Source organism: Bos mutus, chromosome 28 (assembly GCF_027580195.1).
Source record: "Bos mutus isolate GX-2022 chromosome 28, NWIPB_WYAK_1.1, whole genome shotgun sequence".
NCBI classification, from domain to species: Eukaryota; Metazoa; Chordata; class Mammalia; order Artiodactyla; family Bovidae; genus Bos; species Bos mutus.
In genome coordinates this window covers 36,200,235-36,218,483 of record NC_091644.1, presented here as the reverse complement: position 1 = coordinate 36,218,483, position 18,249 = coordinate 36,200,235, and the positions used below count along the sequence as shown (strand labels likewise).

General features: G+C 41.5%; 1 protein-coding gene across 3 annotated transcripts in view; it reads left to right on the top strand.

The window, feature by feature from the left end:
* Positions 1 to 18,249, top strand: part of MTR (5-methyltetrahydrofolate-homocysteine methyltransferase) — a 129,657-nt gene that overhangs the window by 14,366 nt on the left and 97,042 nt on the right. Inside the window, exons 2-7 of one of the 3 annotated variants that reach the window (XM_070364872.1) lie at positions 1,323 to 1,534; positions 8,932 to 9,021; positions 11,656 to 11,725; positions 13,718 to 13,810; positions 15,147 to 15,253; positions 17,555 to 17,614. In XM_070364872.1, coding sequence (XP_070220973.1) covers positions 1,323 to 1,534; positions 8,932 to 9,021; positions 11,656 to 11,725; positions 13,718 to 13,810; positions 15,147 to 15,253; positions 17,555 to 17,614 — 632 coding nt within the window. Of the gene's footprint in view, positions 1 to 1,319; positions 1,535 to 8,931; positions 9,022 to 11,655; positions 11,726 to 13,717; positions 13,811 to 15,146; positions 15,254 to 17,554; positions 17,615 to 18,249 lie in introns of all 3 variants that reach the window. The other 2 variants (XM_070364871.1, XM_070364873.1) reach the window with 2 other exon arrangements.

The window sequence follows — 18,249 nt, the reverse complement described above, 5'->3', positions numbered from 1 at the left end:
TCACAGAGGACCTATGATGGCTGAATGTGTGGTAATGACTTGAGGAAAGGGTTGGCACTGGGATGGAAGGTGGGCCCAATATGGATGGCATTTTGGATGCCAGAGCTATAGGGCTTGAGATCTGAGTAGATACGATTATCAAGGAGAATGAGGAGTCACGTAACACTGAGGTTGTCAGGTCAGTTTTCTGCAAAGGGTGATGCATTCAGAAAAATAGAGAAATCAGACAGGGAATGTGGCAAGTTTGGTTTTGGACAGTAGATTGAGGGGCAGGCTGTAACAAGTGGACAGCTTGGAATCTGAGTCTTAGATTGGAGCCCATTGTTTTTGATAATTAGAAGACCATGTGTGACTTTAGGGAGTGATTTCAGTAGTGTGGTGGAGGAAGAAGCCACAGCATGAAGATAGGTTGAGGTAGAATTGCTGGAGGTGGGAAGGGGTAAATGGGAAGGACAGTGGGAGGTGTGGGTGGAAGTGATCACATGTTCTTCTTTAGGTGCAGAGGGAACCAAGCTACAAGAGGATTTTGTGGTGTGTGTGGAAGGTGAATTTGGGGAGCTCCCCAAAGAAGACTCTTGTACAGGATTAGGTGAAATCACCTCTGAGTTAAAAGGATGAGAAGGATTTTGTGCTAAAGGCAAGCAGAGGTCTGGGACAGCAGATATGAGAAGTGTTGTTGAGGGAGCTGAGAAAAGGTGAACCAAAGAAGAGGCTCAAAGTTAGGAATTGCGAGGATTCCAATCAGCATGGTTTTGTGGCTTTCCAGTAGTTCTTGGAGACCAGAAAATAGGATTGGAAGGAGTAATCATTAGGGCTTTTCAAGACTGGGTAGCCTGTCATGAGTTCTGGTGGTAGTGGAAGAGACTGTCAGACTTAACAGTCTAAATGGCAGTTTGGAATTATTGATGGCTTTTGGTTATCAAACCAAATCTTATGTCTTATTCTGGGCACATGCACAGAGCCAACGGGGAGGGAGTCCTGCAGACCTCCAGCAGCTGGCCTGGGCTTGTAGCAATTGGCTCTCTGCTGTCTGTTGTGCTCATCTTTGAAACAGGAATAACTACAGCCTACGTTAACCTTGATGTAGTGCTATACCAGTGATTCTGTGCTGTGTATAACCTCTTGTTTCATTAAGCATTGTTGTAACTTAATGAAAACATTTTGGGGCAGCCTTTTTCAAAGTCTGCAGGATTGAGAGAATATATCTATGAGCCCCATTTACTCCCTGTTGTGAATTATTTTAATTTAGTCTGCAATCTCTCTCCACACCTATTTTTCCCCTTTCATTTTGGAAACTCACATTTTCACTTTCTTTAAAGCAGGGATGAAGAAGACCCTGCAAGATGAGATTGAAGCTATCCTGCAGGAGAGGATTATGGTGCTTGATGGAGGGATGGGGACCATGATCCAGCGGCACAAGCTGAGTGAAGAAGACTTCCGAGGACAAGAATTTAAAGATCATGCCAGGCCCCTGAAAGGCAACAATGACATTTTAAGTATAACTCAGCCCAGTGTCATTTACCAAATCCATAAGGTAAAGCTTCCTTGAGTTCTTATATTTTTATCTATCATTCTGCAAGTCCTTTGGTGTCCTGAGGGCAGACCACTGTGCTAAGTGCTCTGGGCGAGACAGAGAAAGGGGTGATTTATTCAGAAAGAGGTGGCTTATTCAGAAAGCAGGTTTCAGTTCAGTTTGGCTGCTCAGTCATCTTGGCAACCCCATGGACGGCAGCATGCCAGGCTTCTCTGTCTATCACCAACTCCTAGAGCTTGCTTAAACTCATGTCCATAGAGTCGGTGATGCCATCCAACCATCTCATCCTCTGTCGTCCCCTTCTCCTCCTGCTTTCAGTCTTTCCCAGCATCAGGGTCTTTTCCAGTGAGTCAGTTCTTCACATCAGGTGACCAAAGTATTGGAGCTTCAGCTTTAGCATCAGTCCTTCCAATGAATATTCAGGCCTGATTTCCTTTGGGGCACCTAATTCACTACAGCAGCCCCAGTGATGTGAAACTGAAAGGTAATTGTTATTCTCATTCTGTAGATTTGAAAACTGAGCATCTCAGAGGTTAAATAACTGGTGATACAGAGGATCGCTGACTTGAAATCCCATGTTCTTTCATCTCATTTTTCTGTCTAGCTAGCCAACATAAATAGATCAGAAGCAGGTAACTGGCTATTGCTAGACTTTTAAAAATAAACATAAAACTAAATTGTTTTATAGGTTATCATAGGAATTTTGTAGAACTATGGCTAAAAGAAATAAGTTGATTTAATCTGTTTTCTTGGTCTGGATTCAATTTGAAGGACAGAGTGACTTTACTGAGAAAATTTTCTCTTTGGAGTAGGGCATTGTTATAGATATTTCAGACTTCTTTTAAAAATTGCAGTATAACTGACAAATAACATTAGTTACAGGTGTGCAACGTAATGATTAGATGTTAGTATATGTTACAAAATGGTCACCACAGTAAGTCTAGGTAATATCTGTTACCATACATAGTTACAGTATTTTTCTTGTAATGAAGATTTTTAAGATCTACCTTCTTAGCAACTTATAGTGGTAGTAACTGCAGTCTTCATGCTGTGCATTCATCCTCGTGACTTACTTTATAACTAGAAGCCTGTACCTTTTGGCCCCCTTCATCCGTTTCCCCCACTGTCCACTCCCCAACTTCTGGCAACTACCTTTCTTCTTTTTTATAGCTCAGTTATATTCCATTACATATACATATGACATTTCCTTTTTTCATTCATCTGTCAGTAGACACTTAGATTGTCTCCATATGTTGACAACTGTAAATAATGCTACAGTGAACATGGGTACATCTTTTTTTTAAAAATTTATTTAACTGGAGGTTAATTGCTTTACAGTATTGTGCTGGTTTCTGCCATACATCAACATGAATCAGCCGTAGGTGTGCTTATGTCCCCTCCTCCTTCAGCCTCCCTCCTACCTCCCACCCCTCTAAGCTGTCATAGAGCACTGGGCTGAGCTGCCTGTGCCGGACAGCAGATTCCCCCCGGCTATTTCACACGTGGTAATGTGTATGTTTCAGTGCTGCTCTTTCAGTTCATCCTCCCCCTCCTCCTGCTGGGTCCCACAAGTCTGTCCTCTGTGCCTCCATCTCTGTTCCTGCCTGGCAAAGAGATTCATCAGTACCACTGTTTTAGATTCCATATATATGGGTTAATATATGATATTTGTTTTTCTCTTTCTGACTTACTTCACTCTGTGTGACAGACTCTAGGTTCATCTGCCTCACTAGAATGGACTCAAATTCATTCCTTTTTACGGCTGAATAATATTCCATTGTATATGTGTACCACATCTTCTTTATCCATTCATCTCTCACTAGACATCTGGGTTACTTCCATGTCCTGGCTATTGTAAATGGTGAACATGTTGCAGTGAACACTGGGATATGTGTGTCTTTTAGAATTGTGGTTTTCTCAGGGTATATGTCCAGTAGTGGGATTGCTGGGTCATGTGTAGTTTTATTCCTAGTTTTTTAAGGAATCTCCATAGTGACCGCATCAATTTATATTTGCACTAACTGTGCAAGAGGGTTCCCTTTGCTCCACTCCTTTCCAGCATTTGCTGTTTGTTGATTTTTGATAATGGCCATTTTGACTGTTGGGAGGTGATACCTCATTGTACGTTTGGTTGCATTTTTCTAATAGTAAACGGTGTTGAGCATTTTTTTCATGTGCTTATTAGCCATCTGTATGTCTTCTTTGGAGCAATGTCTATCACGTCTTCTGCTCATTTTTTGGTTGGGTTGTTTTTCTGATATTGAGCTGCATGAGCTGCTTGTATATTTTAGAGGTTAATCCTTTCTCAGTTGCTTTATTTGCAATTATTTTCTCCCATTCTGAGGGTTGTCTTTTCATCTTGTTTATGGTTTCCTTTGCTGTGCAGAAAACTTTTAAGTTTAATTAGGTCCAATTTGTTTATCTTTGTTCTTATTTTACTCTAGAAGGTGGGTTATAGAGGATCTTGCTGTGATTTGTATCAAAGAGTGTTCTATCTGTGTTTTCTTCTAAGAGTTTTATAGTTTCTGGTCTTACATTTAAGTTCTTAATCCATTTTGAGCTTATTTTTATGTGTTGTTAGGAAGTGTTCTAATTTCATTCTTTTACACCTAGCTGTCCAGTTTTCCCAGCACCGCTTATTAAAGAGACTATCTTTTCTCCATTGTATATTCTTTCCTCCTTTGTCAAAGATAAGGTACCTATAAGCGCATGGGCTTATCTCTGGGCTTTCTGAGAGAAGCAAGCAACCGAAGGAACCGTCATTGATTCTGTGAACCATTCACAGTTTCACTGTCCTGACCGTATGTTCTTAGACATGCATGGCTTAATATTTGAAACAAGCATGCTACTGGCAGAATCAACTAAGTATCTTCTATCTTTTTGAGTTAGTGGTTTTGTTTTATTTGGATAATACCCAGAAATAAAATTGCTGGGTCATATAGTAGTTCTATTTTTAATTTTTTGAGGAGTCGCCATTCTATTTTCCATTGAGGTTGTGCAAACTTTACATTCCCACAAGAGCTCCCTTTTCTGTATCTCTTTACCAACACTTGTTATTTCTTGTCTTTTTGATAAAAGCCATTCTGATAGGTGAGCTCTGATATCTCACTGTGATTTTGATTTGCAGTTAGTGATGTTGACTGTCTTTTCATGAACCTGTTGGCCATCTGTATGTCTTCCTTGGAAAAATGTCTGTTGCAGTCTCCTGCTCATTTTTTCCTTTTTGGCCATGCCATGCTGCATATAGAATCTTAGTTCCCTGACCAGGGATCCAACTATACCCCCTGCAGTGGAAGTGTAGAGTCTTTAACCACTGGACTGCCAGGGAAGTCCTGTATTCTGCCCATTTTTTTTTTGAATTGGTTTGTTTGTATTTTTTTGTTAGTTACTGAATTGTATGAATTCTTCATTTTGGATATCCATATCAGATACATGATTTGCAAATATTTTCTCCAATTCAGTAGATTGCCTTTTCATTTTATTGCTTGTTTCTTTTGCTGTGTAGATGCTTTTTAGTTTGATGTAGTCCCACTTGTTTATTTTTGTTTTTGGTGCCTTTCAGACTCTTCTTAAGGAAATCACTTAAACGAATGAATGATTAAATGATTCATTGAGACTGGAAGGAACCTTCCCTTGGCTGGTCAAGACTTTGTTCTAGATAAGATGCAGAATAGTTTTCATTTCAAGAAAAACTAGGAATACCTTTCCTTTGTTGTAATAGAAATTGTCAGTACTAGAAGATTTAAAGTTGGTTCTTGAAGAGGTTGATTCTACAAGTTTTTCTGCTAGGCCTTCTAATATGTAGTCAAATTGCATTATAAAATTCCAGTACATTGTATATTGGGAATGCCATCATGGGTATGAATTGCTTGATACAGTTACAATTATTATGCATGCATACTCAGTCATGTCCAACTTTTTGAAGCCCCATGGACTGCAGCATGCCAGGCTCCTCTGTCCGTGGGATTGTCCAGGCAAGAATACCGGAATGGGTTGCCATTTCTATCTCCAGGGATCTCCCCGATCCAGGGATTGAACCTGTGTCTCCTGTATCCCCTGCATTGCAGGAGAATTCTTTACATTGAGCCACCAGGGAAGCCCAATATGGATACAAACATCAGTTCTTATCATGCAATTGGTGAAATCGCCGCCCTTCCCCAACCATTAGCTTCCTGAGGGCACTAATTTATGCCTATTTTTCACTACTGAATTCCAACTGCTTAGAACAGTATCTTGCACAAAGTAAGTCAGTAAATGTTTTTCAAGAGAGTGAATCTTTGTCTTCTGTGTTAGATAGACAACTAGAAAGAATAGCAAATTTCCCAGGATAGGGACATGAATCAAAATGGCAGTAAATACAATAAGGTGTATCTGGCTGTCCCATTTGTGAGGGATATTGATTCGCTGGAGTTCTCTGGATGTAGAGACCATATCGTGTTCATGGATGAGGAAGGAAAAAAGACTAGGTCTTTTCACACTTAGTTATTTCTAGTAGTATTACTGACCATAGAGCTGATCCACTGATCCTTAATTTTAATGGAGTGTCCAGGCTCTATACAAAATGCAAGTCTCTGACACTAAGAATGTAGGTGCCTGACTTTCAGCTTCTGGTTGGGGAGGCATCTATTTCAAAGGCATCCTTGTCTGTAAACACCCTGCCAGCTGTATGAAACGGCTGCTGACTGACCGACTAGCAACCAGGCTTCCCCCTCCATGAAGTTCCTCTTGGAGAAAGGCCTGGGTAACCTAAATGAGTGACCCTGCCTTTTCCTTCCTGAACCCTAATTCCTACTGTTAGGTTTTAAGTTCTTCAGTAAAGAGTGAACCCACAATATTCTAAGCATCTACCTTGATCCCAATGAAGACAGAACCCTGGTTCTCTCAGTTATTTCCCTCTAACCCCCAGCTACCTCACTGTGTGGCCTGAGCATGCCTGCACCCTTCAGGACCTGTGGATAGTAGGACCTTTTTGTTTTTTCAAAAGTTCCCTGATAGTAATTGCTGAGGTGAGTCTTGCAATTGTGATAAGAATCGCTAGGGCCAGTCAGGCCGTGGCCTTGGCTCCGCCCTGGCTCAGCACTGGGGGTAAGGCCCCAGGTGAATGCCTCATGCATTTCTTAGCTCATTGCTGTTGTTAGGCTGAGACCTACAGGAACTGATATTTTAAAACACCTGTAGGTAGACTCTGGCTGTGTTGTCATTAATGGCCTCCTTTAATCTTGACAGCTTTTACAGAAGAAACCAGAGGAGCAGAATAATTAAGTAGCTTGCCCACATCCATCCATGCTTTTTTGCTTAAACTTTTAATTTTATATCGGAGCATAGCTAACTAACAATGTTGTAATAGTTGAAGGTGCACAGCAGAGTGACTCAGCCATACATGTATGTGTCTCCATTCTCCCTCAACTCCCCTCCCGTCCTGGCTGCACATGAGATCGAGCAGAGGTCCCTGTGCTACACAGTAGGTCCTTGTTGCGTATCCATTTTTAATATAGCACTCACACGTGTTTTAATTGGTGAGAATAGGCTTGGAATCTTGGGGTGTCATATCCCGAGTCCATGAGTGGGATATTATTCCAGGAAAGAAGGTGGAGAGAAAAGGTGAAGAGCTAGAAAAAACACTTTATAAACTTCATATTATGGAAAATTTTAAACCTATGGAGAATTGGAGAAAATAACTGGGAATTTAGAAATACTCTCTGCCTATTTATAGAGATAATATGTGTTCATTGTTACAAAAATAAAATGTCTAGCTTGATAGAAAAACATAAAAGAAAATAAAAACCACCTGTAATATCAGTATGTGTGTTTATGCCCAGTTACTCAGTCATGTCCAGCTCTGTGACCCCATGGACTGTAAATTCAGTACCAAGACATACTTGCCATTCACATATTTTAATTTATATTTCAGACTAGTTTTCTGTATTTGGGTTTTTAAAATTAAATTGGGATTATTATTACTCCATACTATTTTATAATTTGCATTTTTTAATACCATGAGTATTAAATATTCTGAGACATGGTTTTAATAACTTTGTACAAATTTATTCTGTACATATATCACCGTTTGCTTAATTTAACCTTATTCCTAGGCCTTAAGGTTGTTTTCAGTTTTTCTTTCTCTTTTTTGAAAAGCTAAATTTTAATTTGTTCTGATAAAACAGAACTCATAGTTAAGAATAAATTTCCTTTTAACCAATACTCCAAATTTCTATTTTTTTCCCCCAGAGATAACCACTTACACTAGTTGGTGTATGTCTTTCCAAATCATTTGTTATGCATTTATGCATAAGTGTATATGTTTGTGTATACTAGAAAACTCAATATTATTTGTATGTGTGTATATTTTAAATTTATATGGTGTCATATTAATTTTGTTTTTCTACTGAATAGTATTTTTGGAGATGTTTCCATATTCGTAGATATTTATACACAGTGTTGTTGTTGTTGTTTTACCTATTTTTTGGCTGCTTGTTGCATGCAGAATCTTAGTTCCCTGACCAGGGATCAAACCCATATCCCCTGCAGTGAAAACAGAGTCTTAACCACTGGACCACCAGGGAACTCCCCACACATGGTGTTTTTTAGCTGCCACATAACATGTAATAAAATGGACATATTATAGTTTATTTAGCCGTTTCCCTATTGGTGAGTATTTAGGCTGTTTGTGACTTAAAAGTGTGTAAATCTTGGATTTTATTTCCAAATATTTCGCAAACAGTGTCTTATCTGCTTATGTGGGGTTACGTTTACTCAGTGTTGGAAAATCAGGAGTTTACTTAGTGTTGGAAAATTCACCAGAGTGTTTATCAGATTGAAACAGAGTGAAACAAGGAAGAAAGATTTCAAACAGGGAGAACAGGAGGGCACCAAGGTCCTCGGGGTTTAGTGAGGGTTCTGATCTGGCTCGCAGGGGCCAGGACCTGTGGGCTGAAGCAGCTGTGGTCAGAATTGAGATTGCAGCGAGAGGGCCCTTCTCAACAGAATCCTAGCTGTGCGGAAGCTGGGACATGGCAGAGGAACAGACGGAATATTTGTTGAGGGCCATCATGTGCCAGAAGCTTGATGTGTGATCTGTGCTATCATCTGGTCACCGGTGAAGCAGGGTTATACTACTTTCAAATGAGGAAACTGAGGCTCAGAGTTTAAGGAACTCGACTCAGTTCACACCGCATTTGAACTTTGTCTGACTTCAAGTTCTGTTTTATTTATACTACATGCCTTTTTATGAAATCCCTATATCCTTTTGTGTCTCTGTCCTGTATGTACTGCAGTGCCTTGCACTTAGTAAGTAGTCAAAAGGTATTTGGTGAAGATGGTGAGGAAAAGGCAAATTTACTATTAGGAGGCAGGGATTCTGTGACTCATAGCATTGACATGACTTTCTCTTGTTGCAGGAGTACCTCCTAGCTGGGGCAGATATCATTGAAACAAATACTTTCAGCAGCACTTCTATTGCCCAAGCTGACTATGGCCTGGAACACTTGGTAAGGATTTCATTTTTGCTTGTATCTGAGATAGTCATGAGCATTTACTATTGGTAGTTGCTAGTGAGAAAACCAGCCAAACCTGCAGGGTCAAGCTAATATCTAGTTATCTGTTGTTTGTGGTCAGACAGAGGAAATGGTTGGAATCTCTTCGGCTTGTAACCATAACAGCCCAGTCATTTTCCAGCTGGTTTCTTTTGTGGACAAGTGATAATCAAATAAAAATGATGCTTATTATGCAGTAATTGAATAAAAGCATAATGGTTGGCCATGTGTGCAGTTTTGTGAAGCCTTTTGAATTGAGTGACAGATCTGGTTTCCTTTTTTAAAAAAATGGTGGCAAAATACATGTAACATAAAATTCACCATTTTAACCATGTTTAAGCGTGCAATTCAATGGCATTACATATATTCACATTGTTTGCTGTGCCACCATTACCACCATCTATCCATGGAACGCTTCATCTTGTAAAACAGTAAACTCTATACCCATTAAACAATAATTCCCAATTTTCCCTTCCCCCAGCCCTTAGAAACCACCATTCTGCTGTCTGTCTTTGTGAATTTAGTTCCTAGCTGCCTCATGTAAGTGGATTATCAGTATTTGTCCTTTTGTGACTGGCTTATTTCACTTAATGTCCCCTAAGGTTCACTCATGCTGTAGCATGCATTGGAATATCCTTCCTTTTTCAAAGTTGAATAGTAGTCCATTGTATGGATATACCATATTGTGTTTATTCATTCATCCACTATTGGATACTTAGGTTGGTTCTGCCTTTTGGCTGTTGTGGACAGTGTTACTCTGAGCACAGTGTACAGATAATCTGTTTTGCATCTGTGCTCGCATATCTTTTGAATGTATACCCAGAAGTAGAGTTGCTGAGCTATACAGTAATTCTGTTTAATTTTTTGCAAAACTACCACACTATTTTCTGCAGTACCTGCATCATTTTATAAACCCACCAACAGCATACAAGGGTTCCAGTTTTTCCACATCTTTGCCAGCATTTGTCCTGTTTCTTTTTTTTTTTTTTTAATAATTTTATTTGTTTATTTTTGGCTGTGCTGGGTCTTCGTTGCTGTGCAGGCTTTTCTCTAGTTGTAGCGAGGAGGAGGTCTGCTCTCCAGTTGTGGTGCTCAGGCTTCTCATTGCGGTGACTTCTGTTGCAGACCACAGGACAAGTGCGGGCTTCAGTAGTTGCAGCTCCTGGGCTCTAGAGCACAGAATTAATAGTTGTGGTACACGGGCTTAGTTGCTCTGAGACATGTGATATCTTTCTGGTTAGAGGATCAAGCCCATGTCTCCTGCATTGGCTGCTGCTGCTGCTAAGTCACTTCAGTTGTGTTCGACTCTGTGCGACCCCATAGACGGCAGCCCACCAGGCTCCCCCGTCCCTGGGATTCTTCGGGCAAGAACACTGGAGTGGGTTGCCATTTCCTTCTCCAGTGCATGAAAGTGAAAAGTGAAAGTGAAGTCGCTCAGTCGTGTCCAACTCTTAGCGACCCCATGGACTGCAGCCTACCAGGCTCCTCTGTCCATGGGATTTTCCAGGCAAGAGTACTGAAGTGGGGTGCCATTGCCTTGGATTCTTTACCACTGAGCACCAGGGAAGCCCTGGATTTGTTTTTGTTCTGTCCTCTTAGCAGGCATCTTAGTGGGTGTGGGGTAAAGGATCTGGTTTCTTTTTAATCAACACAATGCTTCCATATTCAGTTTTTGTAAACCTGATGAAAATAGGTGGTAGAGGCTGAGATTCCTATTTCTGGGTAGAATTTTTCCCAGACTTGCCTCTGTGTTCAGGCATGTAGTCCTGAGTGCCCTGACACTGATTTCCCTCAGTATTGGGGCTTTGTGAAATCACTTGCCTTTGGGGTTATCAAGGGAAAATGAAATTGTGTCATAATTGCTTTTGTGTTATTTTGGGGCAGGATTGGCAAACTTTTTCTTTAAAAGGCCAGGCAGTAAATATTTTAAGCTTTGTTGGCACATACAGTCTCTGTTGCAACTGCTCAACACTGGCATTATAGTGCAAGAGCAGTAATAGCACGTAAATGAATAGGCTTGACTATTTCAATAGAACTTGTGGGCACTGCTTTGGACCTTTGTGTATGCTTGCCTTTTAGTCATAATGAGAGGGTTCATGGCCCTTCTCCAGATCCTCTAGAGGTTAATAATCTGCAAAAAGTTCAGACCCACTGTCTCTAACCATTGTATGGTGAAAGAAACCAGGGCCTGAGGGAGTTGCTGAGGGAACTGCCTAGGCAGGTGGTGACAGAGCTGGTTCTGGAACCCAGGTGTCCTATCTCTGAAGCCTGTGATTTTCCCATTACTGTTTTTTTTCTCAGCATATTTCGTGACATCAGCTTATTCTGATGTGCCAGATGTCCAGAGATTGCCAGCTAGCTCATGGTTTGGGGGAGGAACGTAAAAGTAGTTCCCAAAGACTTGCCCTTCCTGTTGCCTTCATTTCTGGGGCAGCTGGTAGGCCTTATTGGCTAAGATTTTATTCAGACCTCAAATTAATTCACTCTGCATTTTCTTATTGAATAAAATTGAGTTTTAGAAGGTCATGAATTCCTTACTTATTTTATGGAAGAAAAAAGACAAACTAACCCTTGCCATTGATGTATTAGGCCTACCGGATGAACATGTGCTCTGCGGGAGTGGCCAGAAAAGCAGCCGAGGACATATCTCTCCAGACAGGTAAGGAACCTTGTTCTCCTTTTTTTTTTTCTTTTTGCTTTAAAAATCAAAACAAAAAACCAAAGCTGCTTCCTTTGACATTCTTAGCTGTAATAATCTGTGCTTATTGCCCTTTTTCCTTCCGTGACAGCTGGCCTACAGCAACACTGCAGATGCCATCATGTACTTGTTTGTAGGTTACTTCTCTGCAGTTTCATAATCAAGCATTCAACGTCTCTCTGAATTGACCCCATCTCCATCGGTCTGTCTCCTGCTCTGTGTTTATTCGATGTTATGTCTTAATTTTATAGCTGGTACCATGGATTCCCCATGCGTTTACAGCTAAGATGATCTCTCCACCTTCAGAAGCACATCTTCAGGTTACTGAGGCGCAACTGACTGCTGTGGTCATAGTGGTGATCATTAAGATATTTGATCTTATCCATTTTAAGCGACCCTCATCCTTGAGGTTTTCCTTACCTAGGTAAAGAGAGATGGTCTTTGGAGTGTTTTCCACTTCATGCCACTAATGTCTTTGAAGGCGCTGTTGTGTAGCACAGTAGAGTCAGTCTTGCTGGGATTTGAAAAATGGCTCCCCAAAATAACTCACCTCCTGGCTGGCTGCCATAAGAACACTTGGGCACCAGCTGGAGGGGAGGCTTTGAGGGCGGGAAAGGGATAGAAGAAATATATGGAATCCCTTAAGATTTGGAAATGTGAAATTATTGCCAACAGGAAAGATGTAAAGCAAAATTGTTAGGAAGTTAGACACAGCATACTAATGAAGACTGAAGCAATTTATAGGAACTCTGTTTCTGAGAGATAATGTTAAATATGGAAGGGCATAGACTATTGCCCCAAAAGAATCACAGGGCAGAGGATATTCAGTCAGCCAAAGCAGGGAAAGATAAGAGTGTTTTTCTTATACCAACATTATTGTCCAGCTTGGCAGTGGGGTGGAGGGGGTGGATAAAGAATATTGTAACCTGCTAAAGGCTGGGTTATCGATTGGTTGGTAAATGGTAAAACATAACCATTTAGTTAAAATCAACACAAGTGATGAGCAGTGTGCCCCCTGCTTCTGTTATGATATGTAAATGAACACAACATGTCAGGCTCTTAGGAGCACCAGGACTCTAGCCTAAAGGAAAGATTATTCAGGAGTTCTTAAAGAGCTATTAAAGTAAGATTGGATCTCCTTCATACTTTAATTTCAGGCTTTGTAATTACTCATTGTGATTTAATATTTTCCCCCTGCAAAGGCCCTGCAATACAGCAGTGGGGAGCATTTCAAGATCAGTGCTGCTGTGAGGAAATTTTGCAGAACCTATGTTCATGACCTTCAAAGTTTCTTAAGGGTAGGAAGAGAGAATTTGTCCAAGCATAGCTGTGGTGATGCTTCCATGGTAACTCAGATGGTAAAGAATCTGCCTACAATGCGGGAGACCTGGGATCGATCCCTGGGTTGGGAAGATTCCCTGGAGAAGGAAATGGCAACCGACTCCAGTATTCTTGCCTGGAGAGTTCCACAGAGAGAAGAACCTGGGAGGCTACAGTCCATGGGATTGCAGAGTTGGACGTGACTGAATGACTTTCACTTTCACATGGCTGTGGTTGAGAGAAAAGGATTACTAACTGAAACTCTTTGAAGCCAGATATGAGAATTCAGGTTTTTTGCATTGGCTTGGAGGTCACATGTGCACATACTTCATGTCTCATAATTTCCCCAGTGGGGTCCAGGACGGCCCTCATAATCAAATATCTATTTGCAGTAAAATCTATGAATTGTCTACTAAGTGAGTAAAAACTATAAATAGCCTCTTGTAGTTGAGGTGAGGTCAAGTTTTGTTGTTGAATTAAGGGAAGAAGTGAGGCTTTTGTGCTTTCTGAATTTCGGAGCGATGGACAAAAGATTGTATTCCTATGTTCTAGGGAAAATCTGATGGCCTATTGACTCACAACAAAAAGGGCAAGCTATTTAGGGGTTTCACACTTGTTTTTCTTTTCTCAAAGGAATTAAGAGGTATGTGGCAGGAGCTCTGGGTCCAACTAACAAGACACTCTCTGTGTCGCCATCTGTGGAAAGACCAGATTACAGGAACATCAGTGAGTATCATATACAATCATTGACCTTGGGCAAGTACCTCGGTGTTTCAGTAATCTGTACATCTGTAATATGGGGCCAGTGCCAGCTTCTGTTTAGGGGTTGTTGTGACTTAAGGGCTTAGCAGTCCCTGGGATGTGGTAGACATTTAAATAAAAGTGAGCTGTTATTAGTCATTGGATTAGTATTATTTATCTTGAGTCTGCTTTCTGTTGTTGTGTTTGGGCTTCTTTATCAGCTGTGGAAATAAAACCAATCAAAATGAAACTTTAAACTGAGAAGTTGAGCAAATATAGATACTAGGCCTTGGTCAGTTTATAGAATAGCCTGCTAGACTCCACTTTATTTGTCAGGGAGCAGTTATAAACAGACTAACATTATACACCAGCATCTGTAAGCATACTTGCATTGAAATTTTATGAGAAGGGTAGGTCAGTTTAAGCATTAGACTGGAAAAAAAACGAAAAGAATTAAACGGTCAGAGCCAAATAGTAATACCGTGTGTGGTAATGAATTCTGTGTCAAAGACAAGTTCAGGCAAGCATGATTTGTAGATTTTGGTTCCAGACACACTTTTCCACTAGGAGTTGCTCATTTTGGGCGGACACGTGGCGGAGTTTCTTTTGGTCTTAATGTGGCAGTGGAGAGCTTTCCTCTCTTGCACTATGTAAGATGAAGTAGGCTACTCTATTGAATGTATGTGCATCTTTCCTTTCCTGGGTGAGAGATAAAATGGCGAGTGGGATACCCTCTGAGATGGAAATAGATAAGACATTTTTAACAAAAAGTTTACCCAGGATTTGATTGTACGCTTTTGTGTTTGAGACTGAAATTGCACACCAGGCAGGTTTCTTTTCTGACAGAGTTGGTGTCAGAGGACAGGCGCAAAATCAGTAGAACCACATTTTACCCCAGAGGGCGTGAGAGAATGTGACTCGACCAGTCATGAATCCACACCAGTGTGACACGTTTCTCTAATTATTCCTCACACTCTTCCCTGAATTGATTGATTAAAACCATCCCTGGAAAGATCTGTTTTAAAGATCTTAAAGTAAGAGCCAGGGCTCAAGAAATCATGTCCCTCCCCACCCAGTCAGTGGCTTGTTCTCTGCTCACATATGGGAGGTGAGCCTGTGTGCAGAGTGTTTAGGAGTGTCTGTGTTTAGTTTGCTGGTTTAACTTCCATCACTGCCATGTTTCTTATGTGGTGTTGTCCTTCAATTGTGCATACAAACCAGCAATAGGTAGTTCACCTGGAACCAGGCCTAAATTTGATGTGTCCTGGGCTTTCAAAGGATATTGATGACTGATGTCCTGGGTGTGGTTTGTTTTCTGCAGCATTTGATGAACTTGTTGAAGCATACAAAGAGCAGGCCAAAGGGCTTCTGGATGGTGGAGTGGATATCTTACTCATTGAAACTATTTTTGATACCGCCAATGCCAAGGTGAGTTAAAGGAGGAAAAGGGGGCTGATCTGGGGTGCCGGCTGGGGTGCTTCCCCTCATGAAGTGAGGACATACAACATTATTATTTTATATAAAGAACTTTTTAATTATGAAACTGAATATTTTCATGTATAGCTACTGTATGTGCATGGATGCATAGGTCAGATATATATGCACGATTCTAAAATTCAAGATAAATGTATGGAATAAAAAGTAAATATCCTCCCTGCCCCCATTCCCTGGGTATCTAGCTGTCTTCCTGAGGGACAACTGCTGTTCCTGGTGTGGAGGCCCTATGGAGATTCCATTCAGAGAAAAGTATACGAGTGAGTGTGCGTATGTGCTTGTATTCCTTACATATGTACAAAGGTACTTAGTGTGTGGAATAAAAAGTAGCTATCCTCATGCATACATTTTTGACAGTGTCTCTGAGTATAAATTTCTACATGTGAAATTGCTGCGTTAAAGAGTCTGGGCACTGTTACTTTTGATCTCCACCCTCCAAGATTGTACTCATTTATCCTCCAGTCAGGGAGCAGTCCACAGGAATGCTGCTGCTTTCACCACACCCCTTCTATTGAACTTTTTGATCTTTTCCACTCTAATAGGTGAAAAATACTACCTTACTATAGTTTTTATGTATGCAGTATCTCTGTCTGTGGGTTCAGATATGGAAGAGCTTTGGGCATTAGAGGACCTTAGTTTCTGGTCTTGGAACTTAAGAAAACATGGACAGTACAGATTAACACAGCATTTGTGTCTTTACAACCCATTCTAGCTCATATTCTTTTTTGCAGTGACATACACTGTTGGTTCGGAGAAGGCAATGGCACCCCACTCCAGTACTCTTGCCTGGAGATTCCCATAGATGGAGGAGCCTGGCGGGCTGCAGTCCATGGGGTCGCTAGAGTCGGACACGACTGAGCGACTTCACTTTCACGCATTGGAGAAGGAAATGGCAACCCACTCCAGTGTTCTTGCCTGGAGAATCCCAGAGACGGGGGAGCCTGATGGGCTGCTGTTTATGGGGTCGCACAGAGTCGGACACGACTGAGGTGACTTAGCAGCAGCAGCACACTGTTGGTTCATGGACCTACCTTGTTTATGTGAGGCTGTAGAAGTAGAGGCTTCATATTTACGTCTTTTTAGTTTTGATTGAGAGAAGGAAGAAAAAGAGTAGCTCTTCAGCTCTTCCTCAGGGGAAATATTAGTTCATGGGTGGACTTCCAGTCAGCGTTTGTTTTGTTGTAATATGTACAGTGGAAGCATAAGCTGGAATCAAGATTGCCGGGAGAAATACCAATAACCTCAGATATGCAGATGACACCACTCTTAGGGCAGAAAGCTAAGAAGAACTAAAGAGCCTCTTGATGAAAGTGAAAGTGGAGAATGGAAAAGTTGGCTTAAAACTCAACATTCAGAGAACTAAGATCATGGCATCTGGTCCCATCACTTCATGGCAAATAGATGGTTAAACTGTGGAAACAGTGTCAGACTTTATTTTTTGGAGCTCCAAAATCACTGCAGATGGTGATTGCAGCTATGAAATTAAAAGATGCTTACTCCTTGGAAGGAAAGTTATGACCAACCTAGATAGCATATTGAAAAGCAGAGACATTACTTTGCCAACAAAGGTCCGTCTAGTCAAGGTTATGGTTTTTCCAGTGGTCATGTATGGATGTGAGGGTTGAACTATAAAGCTGAGTGCTGAAGAATTGATGCTTTTGAACTGTGGTGTTGGAGAAGACTCTTGAGAGTCCCTTGGACTGCAAGGAGATCCAGCCAGTCCATCCTAAAGGAGATCAGTCCTGGGTGTTCATTGGAAGGACTGCTGCTGAAGCTGAAATTCCAATACTTTGGCCACCTGATGCAAAGACCTTGATGCTGGGACTTATTTGAAAAGACCTTGATGCTGGGAAAGATTGAGGGCAGGAGGAGAAGGGGACGACAGAGGATGGGATGGTTGGATGGCATCACCGACTCAATGGACATGGGTTTGGGTGAACTCCGGGAGTTGGTGATGGACAGGGAGGCCTGGCGTGCTGCGGTTCACGGGGTCACAAAGAGTCGGACATGACTGGGGGACTGAACTGAACTGAACTGAATATGTACAGTGTTACCTTGAGAAGGGGGTGTGGGTGTTGTATGTCACATGGAGGACTTGTTTCTCCTCCCCAGAGAGCGTGATATGTGTCTTATCTGAAGAGGCCTTGGTAAAAGGAACATTCTGATCAGCCTGTTAGACTGTGACCTTTGACACGGTCTCTCGGTAACAAAGATGTCCCTTTTTCTCCCTGGCAGGCAGCCTTGTTTGCAGTCCAAAAACTTTTTGAAGAGGAGTATGTTCCCCGGCCTGTCTTTGTAAGTCCTAAAGTATTCGCTTGATGAATTTTGTGTTTTTTTTTTTTTTTTAATATCATCATTTTGAGGGTGGGGTTTTAGTTTTCCTGACACAGAACTTTTGAGAGTATTGATCATCTTTTAGGAACCAACTATTTTAACTTCCTCTCTCTACCTCCCTCCTACCATCACTTCAAACCAATAGCAGTCTTATCTGCGGAAACGTGAAGACAACGAATCTAGAGGTGGTTGGTGAAAGGCAGGCTATTCCAAGGAAGCCTGGCTGAATTGGTCCCCAGAGTCAAAGGCTCACTGTCTCTAGGGCCCAGGGAGGGACGGACTTGAAGCTGACCATGAAGCGTCCACCACCAGAGACAGCAGACTGCCAGTTCACCGATGCACTAGGCAGGCCCGCACTGCTTGCTGAGAATAGATTAGAACTCACAAGCGTTGTTAGACGAATCAGATGTTGAACAGCAAGAGACCAGGATAACCTTAAATATCTGTGGAAAGTCCTCTCCGATGGGACTGGTGGTGTAAATCCTAAAGCTTTTTTGGGCACTGCTTTTGCCTCCCTGACTTTCCCTTTTCTCTGTTTCTTTGGCTTTCCAACCTCTTCCCTGGGCACTCATCTGTTTCCAACCATGGTTAAACAG